Below are 14234 nucleotides of genomic sequence, written 5' to 3'. Positions count from 1 at the left end.
TATCATATATTATTTTAAATTTATGATATTAAATACGTACAAATTTTTATAATTCTTAATAACTACTTTTATATAATATAATTTATTTAAAATTACAAAATAAATTAAATATACAAATTAATATTTTATTTATATTTTATAATAAACATTTTTATTTGAATGAAAATTTAATATTTAAGTGAAAATGTATCAAAAAGTAGAGATGAAATAGAAATGTAATTCGTGAAAAATCTCATTAAAAACTTTGATTTATGTTTTATTTTTACTTTAGTAAAAATCCATGGCATTAATAAACTTATCGGAAAATCAATTTCATGCGACAACATCACATTTATTTATTTTTTAAAAAGTATAACTTTGAGACACATTCAAATTAATTGGTATAATCTATAATTTGTTCAAACATCATTCTTTCACCATTTCATTTTAATCTTAATTATTCAAATTCAATGTATACATACACACGTACATATTCATCCACATCAAATTCAAACATTTTATGCATAACAGTGAATATCACTTTCAAAATAATAATAAAACTAATTTCTTCCAAATGCAATATCTTAACACAATAATTTAATTTATTCAAACTATATAAATCAACATCTAAAATATGTTGAAACAACACACAGATCTACATAAAACTCAAAAATATTATAACTATCTCAACTTCAAATGTAAATCCACCAAGATTGATGTCAAATATTCATAAGAAAAAAATAATAATAACAAATCTACAAAAAAAAACAAGAAGTTACCCTATTTAAATATTTATTTGGTTAGAAATGATTCCTAACACACTTGTTGGTGTGAGGTGTCATCAAATTTTAAAAGGAATGGAAATTGTGAGCAAAGAGAAAATTTGAGAAAGAGACCGAAGAAAGAATGGTAATAGAGTGTTATATATATATATATATATATATATATATATATATATATATATATATATATATATATATATATATATATATATATATATATCTTAATCTTATGAATGAGTTATGACAGTTTTTTTATAATTATTTAAATCAAATTCTAATACTAAATAGAATTGATATAGAAAATTTTCTTATTTATTACAAAAATGTCACTACATCTACATGGTTATAATTATAATAAATATAAAAAGTTTTCTTCTTTGTTACAAAAATGTCACTGTATCCACTTTTATATTTATTATAATTACAATCGATATAAAAAGTGTTATTACAATTATGTGATTTTTTTAATTAATTTTTTTTTTAATTAAAATAGTTTGAGTTTTGATTTGAAATATAACATTTTAATATATTAATAATAATATAAATAATTAATAATTTTTATTTAATACGTGTACCTCTATATAATTATAATGTACAACATTTTTTAAAACAAATTTAAATTATCCTTTTAATTTGTTTAAATAATAATATGATCGATCTTTAAACATTGAGTTTTAAAAGGGAGAATAACTTCATTTCTTCTTAAAAAGGTGAAGCTATATTTTTAAAAGGTGCAACATTAATGGTTTGACACCATATATAGATAGGCAAAATATAACATTCTAATACTAGATATTAGTAGAAAAATGTGTGCTGAATTGGAAGTTTTATCGGTATATCTCTTTTCTCATAATAGAAAAAAAAATATCAAACATCCTTTATCCCTTAACATATTAGTCTATTATCTCATCATTTCTCCACCTTTAATTATATATGTATATGCTTTTCTTAACCTATGGCATAAATTTCAACTTTGCTACACAAATGCAGCTTGAAACAAAATTCTTAACATTTTCAAATGTTGTTTCCTTATGTTACAATCTCTCAAATCAACAAAATCTAACATTCTATTGAATTCCTCGTTGATGTTCGTTTTCTCTCGATATTGAATGACAAATGCACATGGCGGCGGCTCCATGTTAGTGGAGCTAAATACACACAACGCCTTGCATAAACCCAAATTCGAAACGCTATCACATTATGAACCCACCTCGTTTATCAGTTTCAACAATGAAGATGATGATTTCAACCATAGTCACAATTATGATGATGCCAACAGCAATAGTGCCTCTCCCTACACCATGTCCCCATGGAACTACCATCCCAACACTTCTTCTCCGATAAAAAAGTCTCCTTGGTCATTACCCAACTCTGCAAACCACTACAACGAAGATTATTCCCCGGAAACTGAGCTCATCGGATCCCTCGTCCGCGAAACAGGTCACATTTATTCTTTAGCTGTTTCTGGAGAATTGTTATATGCAGGCTCTGACAGCAAAAACATAAGAGTTTGGAAGCATCTCAAGGACTTCACTGGTTTCAAATCAAGCAGCGGTTTGGTAAAAACCATAGTAATATCTGATGGCAAAATTTTCACCGGCCATCAAGACGGGAAGATTAGAGTGTGGAAAGTTTCATCCAAGAATCCATATAACTACAAACGAATAGGGAGCTTGCCCACGTTTAAAGAATACGTGAAATCCTCCATGAACCCAAAGAACTACGTGGAGGTTCGACGAAACCGAAACGCGGTGAAGGTAAAACACTTTGATGCCATTTCAAGTCTAAGCTTGGACAAAGAAGAAGGGTTGTTGTACTCTGGATCGTGGGACAAGACGCTGAAGGTGTGGCGTTTGGCGGATTCAAAATGCTTAGATTCTGTCACTGCACACAATGATGCAGTGAATGCGGTGGTAGCGCTGCTTGAAGGAAGCGTATTAACAGGGTCTGCTGATGGGACAGTGAAGTTATGGAGGAGAGTGAATGTGAAAAAGGGGGAGAAAGAGAAGAAGCCTAAACATGTGTTGGATCGGATTTTGCTAAAGCAAGAAAATGCTGTTACAGCGTTGGCAGTGAACTGCATGGCCACAATGGTGTACTGTGGTTCTTCAGATGGGTTGGTGAACTTTTGGGAGTGTGACCATAAAGGTGAGTACTTGCAAGGTGATGTTTTAAGGGGTCACAAGCTCGCTGTGCTTTGCCTTGCCACAGCGGGGAACCTTGTATTTAGTGGCTCAGTGGATAATAATGTGTGTGTGTGGAGGTATAGTGAAAATGGCTTCCACACATGTCATTCAGTTTTGATAGGTCACACAGGACCTGTTAAGTGCATTGCTGTGGAGCAAAGGGAACAAGGATGGATTGTGTATACTGGGAGCTTGGACAACTCAGTGAAGGTGTGGCATGTTTCTGAGCAAGTGTTGGAGGGCACGATCCAATGCAAGACCACTTTGAATCATATCAATTCTTCGTATTCCTCACCAAGAACAATGAGTGTTAATTCTTCCATAGCAGAAACTAATTGTTCCACCCCACGAAAGTCCATTATTAATGAAAACGACCTTGATAACCGTAACAGTGATGCTTCTAACAGCACTCTCACTGACAACAATCACGATAGAGAAGACAAATATTACATTTCAGGTGAAACTCATGACAACAAGCACAACAAAGATGATAATATCGGTGATTATGGGAGGAACAAACAAAGTAACAATGATATTGCTACAAATGCTAAAAACATTAAGAATGACCATAAGAATGTTGATGATAATAAGAATGACATCAGTGACTTTAAAAGGGTAAGTAAAAACACTGACAACAACAACAATGTTGATAATGGTATACACTTGGGCAATGACAACGATTGCAATGTTCATGGTAGTACAACTAAAGGCATTGACAACAATGACTTCAGTGTTAAAAGCATTAAGAATGACAATAAAAACATTGACATTATCAACAATAATAAAGTTGATATTTGTACAAGGATCAACTATGGAAATGGTGGTGTTGATGTCAACAACAAGAACCATTACAACATTGACAAAAGTAAAGAAGTTAACAACAAGAACTACGACAATGATATCACTAAAAACATTAGCAACAACTTCGACAACAAATACAACAATCATAACATTTATGGTGGTAAAAGAATTGACACCGACAACCAAGACAATGACACTACTAAAGACATTGAGAATGACCATGACAACAAGTACAAAAAGAGCGTTAGGACTAAAACCACCAACAATAAAGACAATTGCAAAATTGGTGATGCTAAAATCAATGAAAGCAAGTGCACAAATGTTGATGGTGTTGGAAGTATTAAGTATGAAAGTAACAACGACCAAAAAGATGGAGATATTGTTAAAAACATCAACTTCAATTATAATCGCCACAATGAAAAAAACATTAAGAATGACATCAATGTTTACAACAAAAGAGAAGATACATGCAATTCCGACAACAATTATAACAATGATAGTGGAAAATGCATTGACATTGGCAACAAAGTTTCGACAAGTAACAATAATGATGACAACAACCATAACAATGGTAGTGCCCATGCCAATAACAGAAGTAGTTGCACCTCTGATAGCATAAAGAGTAAAGACATTGTCATTAACAACCAAGACAATGACGCTACTAAAGACATTGAGAATGACAATGAAAACAAGTACAAAAAGAGCATTAGGACTAAAACCATTAACAACAGAGACAATTACAAAACTGGTGATGTTAAAATCAATGGAAGCAAGTGCTCAAATGTTGACGGTGTTCAACGTATTGAGTATGAAAGTAACAACGACCAAAAAGATGAAGATATTGTTAAAGGCGTCAACTTCAATTATAACTGCTGCAATGAAAAAAACATTAAGAATGACATTAATGTTCACAACAAAGGAGAAAATATATGCAACTACGACAACAATTGTAACAATGGTAGTGGCCAAAGCATTGACATTGACAACAATCGCAACATTAATGCAGGTAAAAGCATTGTCAATCAAATTAGCAATATGAACTATAATACTAGTTATGCAAATGGAAACAATATATGCAATAGTGATAGCACTAAAAGCAATGACAATGACAATACCAACAAGAATGTTAGAAATAAAATTAATGACAACAAAGACAAACATTCCAATAATGATTTTTCCAATAGTGGTGGCAATGGAAACAACATTCATGCAAGTGCTTATCAAAATGGGAATAATATCCAAAGTAGTGATAATACTAAAAACAAAATTGACAAAAGGAATTCAAAAGCATTTATGAATGGTGATAACAATATCTATGACTCTAGTGACTCTTATGTCAACAACATCACTACTAATATTGATACTAAAAGAGTTGGAAATGATAAGAAGAATATGAAAAATGATAATTCTAAGAGTGGGGGTGATGGAAACAACATTCATGCAAGTACTTATTACAATGAGAATAATATTCAAAGTAGTGATGGTGCTAAAAATAGGGAAAACAAAAGTGACAAAAGAAATAGTAAAACATTTACAAGTGGTGAAAACAATATCTATGACTTTGAAGATTTTTATGTCAACAACATCCCCAAAAATCATGATTCCAAAAGAGGTGGAAATATCAAGAAGATTATGAAAGATGATAGTAAGAGTTGTGGCAATGGAAACAACATTCAGGCAAGTGATTATCACAACGAGGATAATATCCAATGTAGTGATGTTAAAAACGGTGAAAACAAAACTGCCAAAAAAAATAATAAAACTTTAACGAGTGGTGACAATAATATCTATGATTGTGGTGATTCTTATGCCAACAACATGCCCAACAATCATGATGCTAAAAAAGGTGGAAATGACAAGAAGATTATGAAAGGTGATAATTGTAAGGGTGATGGCAATGAAAGCAACCTTCATGCAAGTGTTTATCACAGTGAGAATAATATCCAAAATAATGATAGTGCTAAACAAAAAGTTGACAAAAGGAATAATAAAACTTTTATGAGTGGTAACAATAATATTTATGATTGTGATGATTCTTATTTCAACAATATCTCCAACAGTCATAATTTTGAAAGTGGAGGAAATGACAAGAAAATTATCAAAGATGATAATTCTAAGAGTAGTAACACTGGAAGCAACATTCACGCATGTGCTTATAATGACAATAATACCCAAAATAGTGATGGTTCTAAAAATGGAGGAAACAAAAGTGACAAAAACAATAATAAAACCTCTACGAGTGGTGACCAAAATATTTATGACTATGATAATTCTTATGTCAACAACATCCTCAATAGTCACGTTAAAAGAGGTGAAATTGACAAAATGATTATGAAAGATGATAATTCTAAGAGTGGTGGCGATGGAAAGAATATTCATACAAATATTTATCACAATAAGAATAATATCAAAAGCACTGATGATGCTAAAAATAGAGAAAACAAAAACGACAAAAGAAATAATAGAACATCTAAGAGTGGTGACAATAATATTTATGACTGTGATGATTCTTATGTCAACAACATTTCCAACAATAGTAATGTTAAAAGGGGTGGAAATGACAAAAAGATTGTGAAAGATGAAAATTCTAAAATTGGTGGAATTCTTAACAATAACCATGATGTTTATTATGGAAGCAACAAATATAATATTGATGATGATGTTAAAAGTGATGGCAACGACAACAACATTAACAATAATTACAAATATAATAGAAATGAGAATGATAACAATAACCATGGTGGTGGTTATGGTGATGATAATAGCATTTGCAAAAATGATGGTGCTAAAAATGGTTATATTGGTCATATGATAGAAAATAATATCTATGATAATGCTTTTAGAAATGTTGATAACAATTTCAACAATGGTGACATTAAGAATGGTGTTAATGTTGGAAACACAAGTATCATTAATAACTCTAAGGATAGAGTCAACAATTGTTATGTTGCTTATGAGAAGATCCATAAGAATGATGATCCGAAGATTAGTGACAATAATTACAATGCCAACAAAAATAGAACTTCTAAGAGTAAAGGTCATGTTGATCACACTTGCAATGGGGTTTATGATAATAATATTCCAAACAAGGATGACAACACGAAAAATAGTGACAATGGTAATTACATTCACAACATTGATTGTGTTAGAAAAGACAACGACAATAACATCAACAACAATGTTAATTCTAAGAGACTTGAAACGGGAAACAATAACCGTAACAATGTTTATGACTATAAGAATGTCATTTGCAATAATGATGATGTTAAAAAAGGAATCAATTATAGTGGCAAGGGTAATGCTGGTAATTCCAAGAGAGGTGACCATGATGACAATAATCGTAACCTTTATGGCAATGCCAATCCCAAGAACGATAAGGCTAAAACAAATGTTAGTGACTATAACAACTTAAAAAATAATGGTGTTTGTGACAACGAAAGTAATAATCATATTGATAAAAACAATTCCTACAAGGTTGAGCTCAACAAAAACAACACAGAAAGAAATGACAATTGCAACAATTTCAACGACTACAAGATTAAAAGTCATCTCAATAGTAATTCCACCAACATCAACAACAATGTTAATTCAAAGAGCAATGAAAAGGGAAAAATCAATAGTAATAGTGTATATGACACTAGAAATGTCATTTGTAATAATGATAGTGTAAAAAATAGGAGCAAATATAATGACGTGGGTAGTGATGGTAGTTTTAAGAGAGGTGACCATGATGACAACAACTACAACCTTCATGGCAACGCCAACCTCAAGAATGATGGTGCTAAAAGAAATGTCAGTGACTATAACAACCTCAAAAATAATGATGTTTGGGACAATAAAAGAAATAGTCATACAAATAAAAGCAATTTCTACAATGAAGAACTCCACAAAAATAACATTGAAAGAAAAGACAACAACATCAATTTCAACGGCTACAACAATGAAAACAATCTCGATAGTAATTCCAACAGCATCAACAACAAAGTTAATTCCAAGAGCAATGGAAAGGGAAACAACAATAGTAATAGTGTTTACGACAATGGAAATGTCATTTGCAATAATGATGGTGTTAAAAAGGGTAGCAATTATAAAGACGTGGGTAGTGATGATAGTTCTAAGAGAGGTGACAATGATGACAATAATCTCCATCTTTTTGGAAATGCCTACCCAATGAATGATGGTACTAAAACAAAGGTTAATGACTATAAAAGCCTAAAAAGGAATGGTGTTTATGGCAACAAAAGTAATACTCACACTGATAAAAGCAATTCCTACAATGATGATCTCAACAATAATAGCACTGAAAGAAAAGACAATAGCCACAATTTCAATGACCACAACATTGAAAGAAATCTCAATAACAATTCAAACTATAAGGGCAATGGAAACAGAAACAACAATCGTAATAGTGTTTACGACAATGGAAATGTCATTTGCAATAATGATGGTGTTAAAAAAGGTAGCAATTATAAAGACGAGAATAAAGATGGTAGTTCTAAGAAAAGTGACAATGATGACAACAATCTTAACCCTTCTGAAAATGTCTACCCCAAGAAAGATGGTTCTAAAAGAAATGTTAATGACTATAACAACCTAAAAACTAATGGAGTTTGTGATAACAAAAGAAATAGTCATACAGACAAAAGCAATTCCTACAACGAAGAACTCAACAAAAATAACATTGAAAGAAAAGACAATATCAACAATTTCAACGACTACAAGATTGAAAGCAATCTCAATAGCAATTCCAACAACATCAACAACAATATTAATTCTAAGGGCAATGGAAAGGGATCTAATGACCGTAATAGTGTTTACGATATTGGGAATGTCATTTGCAATAATGATAGTGTTAAAAGAGGTAGCAATTATAATGAAGAGAACACTCATGATAGTTTTAAGAGAGGTGACAATGATGACAACAATCTCAACCTTTTTGGAAATGCCTACCCAATGAATGATGGTACTAAAATAAAGGTTAATGACTATAAAAGCCTAAAAAGGAATGGTGTTTATGGCAACAAAAGTAATACTCACACTGATAAAAGCAATCCCTACAATGATGATCTCAACAATAATAGCACTGAAAGAAAAGACAATAGAAACAATTTTGACGACTACAATATTGAAAGCAATCTCAATAGTAATTCCAAGAACATGAACAACAATGTTAATTCTAAGGGAAATAGAGAGGGAAACAACAATTGTAATAACGTTTATGACAATGGGAATGTCATTTGCAATAATGATGGTGTTAAGAAAGGTAGTAATTATAATGACAGGGGTAATTATGCTAGTTCAATGAAAAGTGACAACAATGACAACAACTATGGCAACGCCATCGTAAAGAATGATGGTGCTAAAGGAAATGTTAGTGACTATAACAACCTAAAAAATAATGGTGTTTGTGGCAGCAAAAGTAATAGTCACACTAAAAGTAATTCCTTCATGGTTGAATTCAATAATAATAATACTGAAAAATATGACAATTGCAAAAATCTCAGTCACTACAAGATTCAAAGCAATCTCAATAACAATTCAAACAACAACAACAATAAAAAAGTTAATTCTAAGGGCAACGAAAAGGAAAACACCAACAACAATAGTGTTTATGACAATGAGAATGTCATTGACAATAATGATGATGTTAAAGGAGGTAGCGATTATAACGAAAAGAGTAATGAGGGTAGTTCTAAGAGAGGTGACCATGATGACAACAATCGTAACCTTCATGACAACGCCAATCTCAAGAATGATGGTGCAAAAAGAAATGTTAGTGACTATAACAATCCAAAAAATAATGGTGTTTGTGATAGCAAAAGAAATAGTCACACAGATAAAAACACTTACTACAATGAAGAACTCAACAAAAATAACAATGAAAGAAAAGACAATAGCAACAATTACAATGATTACAAGATTGAAAACAATCTCAATATCAATTCCAACAACATTAACAATAATGTTAATTCTAAGGGCAACGGAAAGGGAAACAACAATCTTAATAGTGTTTACAACAATGAGAATGTTATTGGCAATAATGATGGTGTTAAAAAATGTAGCAATTATATTGAAAGGAATAATGATGATAGTGCTAAGAGAGGTGACAATAATGAGAACAATCTCAACCTTTTTGGAACCACCTACCTCAAGAATGAAGGTGCTAAAAGAAATGCTAGTGACTATAACAACCTAGAAAATAATGGTGTTCGTGACACCAAAATAAATAGTCATACAAATAAAAGAAATTCCTACAATGAAGAACTCAACAAAAATGGCACTGAAAGAAAAGACAAAAGCAACAATTTCAATGACTTCAAGATTGAAAGCAATCTCAATAGCAATTCCAACAACACCAAGAAGAATGATAATTCTAAAGGCAATGCAAAGGAAAACAACAATCGTAATAGTGTTTACGAGAATAGAAATGTCATTTCCAATAATGATGGTGTTAAAAAAGGTAGAGATTATAATGACGAGAATAGTGATGATAGTTTTAAGAGAGGTCACAATGATAACAACAATTTCAACACTTCTGGAAATGCCAACCCCACGAATGATGGTGCTAAAAGAAATGTTAATGACTATAACAACCTAAAAAATAATGGTGCTTATAACAGCAAAAGTAATATTCATACAGAGAAAAATAATTCGTATAATGATGACCTCATCAGTAGTAGTACTGAAAGAAAAGACAATAACAACACTTTCAATGACTACAAGATTGAAAGCAATCTCAATAGCACTTTAAGCAACATGACCAAAAATGTTAATTCTACGGGTAATGGAAAAGGAAACAATAATTGTATTAACGTTTATGACAATAGGAATGTCATTTGCAACAATGATGGTTTGCAAAAAAGTAACAATTATAATAATATGGGTAATGATGCAAGTTCAAAGAAAAGTGACAATGATGAACACGATTGCACCTTTTATGGCAAACCCAACCCCAAGGATGATAGTGCTAAGAGAAATGCTAGTGACTATAAAAACCTAAAAACTAATGGTGTTTATGACAATAAAAGTAATAGTCATACTGATAAAAGCAATTCCTACACGGATGAACTCAATAATAATTGTACTGAAAGAAATGACAATTGCAACAATCTCAGTGACTACAAGATTAAGAGCAGTCCCTATAGCAATTCAAACAACATCAACAACAATGTTAATTCTAAGAACAACAGAAAGGAAAACAACAACTGTAATAGTGTTTTTGACAACGGAAAAATCATTTGCCATAATGATGATGTTAAAAGAGGTAGAAATTATAATGAAAAGAGTAATGATGGAAGTTCAAAGAGAGGTGACAGTGATGACAACAATTGCAACCTTCATGACAACACCAACCCCAAGAATGATGGTGCGAAAAGAAATGTTAGAGACTATAACAACCTAAAAACTAATTGTGTTTGTGACAGCAAGAATAATAGTCATATAGATAAAAGCAATTCCTCCAATGAAGTACTCAACAAAAATAGCACCGAAGGAAAAGATAATAACAACAATTTCAACGACTACAAGATTGAAAGCAATATCAATAGCAATACCAACAACATCAAAAGCAATGTTAATTCTAAGGGCAATGAAAAGGGAAACAACAATCGTAATAGTGTTTACGATAATGGGAATGTCATTTGCAATAATGATGGTGTTAAAAGTTGTAGCAATTATATTGATAAAGATCATGAAGGTAATTCTAAGGAAGGTGAAAATGGTGACAACAATCGTAACCTTTATGGCAACTCTAACCCCAAGAATGATGGTGCTAAAGGAAATTTTGTTGACAATAACAACCTAAAGAGTAATAGTGTTTATAACAACAAATTTAATATTGCTACTGATAAAAACAAGTCATTCGACGATGAACTCAAGAATAAGAGCACTAAAAGCAATGACAATTTCAACAATCTCAACGACTACAAGATTAAAAGCAATCTCAATAGCAATTCCAAAAACATCTACAACAATGGTAATTCTAAGGGAAACAAAAAGGAAAATAACAATCGTAATAGTGTTGACGACAATGAGAATGTCATTTGTAATCATGACGTTGTTAAAAAAGGTATCAATTATAATTATGAGAGTAATAATGGTAGTTCTAAGAGAGGTGACAATGATGACAACAATCGCAACCTTCATGACAACGCCAACCTCAAGTATGATGGTGCAAAAAGGAATGTTAGTGACTATAACAATCCAAAAAATAATGGTGTTTGTGATAGCAAAAGAAATAGTCACACAGATAAAAACACTTCCTATAATGAAGAACTCAACAAAAATAACATCGAAAAAAAAGACAATAGCAAGAATTTCAATGGTTACAAGATTGAAAGCAATCTCAATAACAATTCCAACAACATTAACAATAATGTTAATTCTAAGGACAAGGGAAAGGGAAACAACAATCTTAATAGTGTTTACGACAATTGGAATGTTATTGGTAATAATGATGATGTTAAAAAAGGTAGCAATTATAATGAAAGGAATAATGAGGGTAGTGCTCAGAGAAGTGACAATAATGATAGAAACAGTTCCTACAACGATGAACCTAAGAATAATTGCACAAAAAGCAATGACAATTGCAAAAATCTTAACGACTTCAAGATTAAAAGCAATCTCAATAGCAATTCCAACAATATCAACAACAATGTTAATTCTAAGGGCAGCAGAAAGGAAAATAACAATCATAACAGTGTTTACGACAATGGGAATCTCATTTACAATAATGATGGTGTTAAGAAAGGTAGTAATTATAGTGTCATGGGTATTGATGGTAGTTCCAAGAGAGGTGACAATGATGACAACAATCGCAACCTTTATGGCAACGCCAATCCTAAGAATGATGGTGCTGAAAGAAATGTTAGTGACTATAACAACCTTAAAAATAAAGGTGTTTGTGGTAGCAAAAGTAATAGTCATACTGATAAAAACAATTCCTACAAGGATGAACTCATCAATAATAGCACTGAAAGAAAAGACAATAGCAACAATTTCAATGACTACAAGATTAGAAGTAATCCCAATAGTAATTCCAACAATATCAACATCAATGTGAATACGGGCAACAGAAATGGAAACAACATTCGTAATAGTGTTTACGATAATGGAAATGTCATTTGCAATAATGATGGTGTTAAAAAAGGTAGCAATTATAATGACGAGGGTAATGAGGGTTATTCTAAGAGAGGTAACAATGATGACAACAACTGCAACCTTTATGACAACGCCAATACAAAGAATGACGGTACTAAAAGAAGTGTTAGTGACTATAACAACCTAAAGAATAATGGTCATTGTGGCAGCAAAAATAATAGTCATATTGATAAAAGTAATTCTTACAAAGATGAACTTAACAATAATAGCACTGAAAGTCATGACAATGGCAACAATCTCAATGACTACAAGATTAAAAGCAATATCAATAACAATTCCAACAATATCAACAACAATGTGAATTCTAAGGCTAACGGAAAGGGAAACAACAATCATAATAATGTTTACGACCATAGGAAGGTTATTTGCAGTAATGATGGTGTTAAAAAAGGTAACAATTATAGTGACAAGGTTTATGATGGTAGTTCAAAGAGTAGTGACAATGATTACAATAATCGCAACCCTTTTGAAAATATCAACCCTAAGAATGATGGTGCTAAAAGAAATCTTATTGACTACAACAATCAAAAAAATAATGACGTTTGTGACAACAGAAGTAATAGTCATACTGATAAAAACAATTCTTACAAGGATGAACTCAACAATGATAACATTGGAAATAATGACAATTTCAATGATCTCAACGACTACAAGATTAAGAGTAGTGTAAGTAGCAATTCCAATCATAGAAACTGCAAGGGTTCTGAAAGCATTGGAAACAATATCAATCAGAATCAAGATCGTGCTAAAATCAATTATGATGTTAGCAATAATAAAATCAATGTCAGCAGTCATAATAACTCATGCAATATTTTCCAAAATAGCAATAATGACATTGGTGACTATCGAAACAAGAACGAGAGACATTTGCAAAGTAGAAATCAACATTGTAATTAATTATGGGGTACAATATTTTATTAGTTTATTGTAAAGTGAATTAATTAATGTTTGGGAAGATGTATATATTAGGTTGTATGTATATACATGGAAGTGAAATGAAAGAAAAAAAACAAGTTGATGGAATGGAAGTAAATCTTATTCAGAATTATGAATTTTGAAACTTAGAAAGAATGATAAACTAGTTAGGTTTCTTTAAAAAGAACACTTCATTTACTTTGGTTACTCTTGTATTAAGTAAGATATAGAAAGTTATGCTTGTATTACCTCGAAGAAACTAATATTAATATTACTTTTATTATCTTTCACCTTCAATGTATACAAAACAACTAACATATATAAATATTTTTTTATTTTATAATTCCTCTACACTCTAATTTTATATTAGATGATATATTTATTTATATTATTTTAAAATATAGTTTTAAAA

At 31.0% G+C, this 14234-nt stretch overlaps 1 protein-coding gene across 1 annotated transcript; it reads left to right on the top strand.

Moving 5' to 3' along the window:
• The first annotated feature begins 1870 nt into the window (after positions 1-1870).
• On the top strand, positions 1871-13804 carry LOC108339459 (uncharacterized). Its single transcript, XM_017576586.1, has one exon. It carries the CDS (start codon positions 1871-1873, stop codon positions 13802-13804), a length of 11934 nt encoding a protein of 3977 aa, XP_017432075.1.
• Positions 13805-14234: the final 430 nt, after the last annotated feature.

This window comes from Vigna angularis, chromosome 5 (genome assembly GCF_016808095.1).
Source record: "Vigna angularis cultivar LongXiaoDou No.4 chromosome 5, ASM1680809v1, whole genome shotgun sequence".
Lineage (NCBI taxonomy): Eukaryota > Viridiplantae > Streptophyta > Magnoliopsida > Fabales > Fabaceae > Vigna > Vigna angularis.
The sequence above is the reverse complement of the archived record's forward strand: the minus strand, read 5'-3'. Positions and strand labels throughout refer to the sequence as shown.

Coding starts and splice junctions, on each gene's coding strand:
- LOC108339459 (XM_017576586.1), top strand. CDS start 1,871: ATGACAAATGCACATGGCGGCGGCTCCATGTTAGTGGAGCTAAATACA.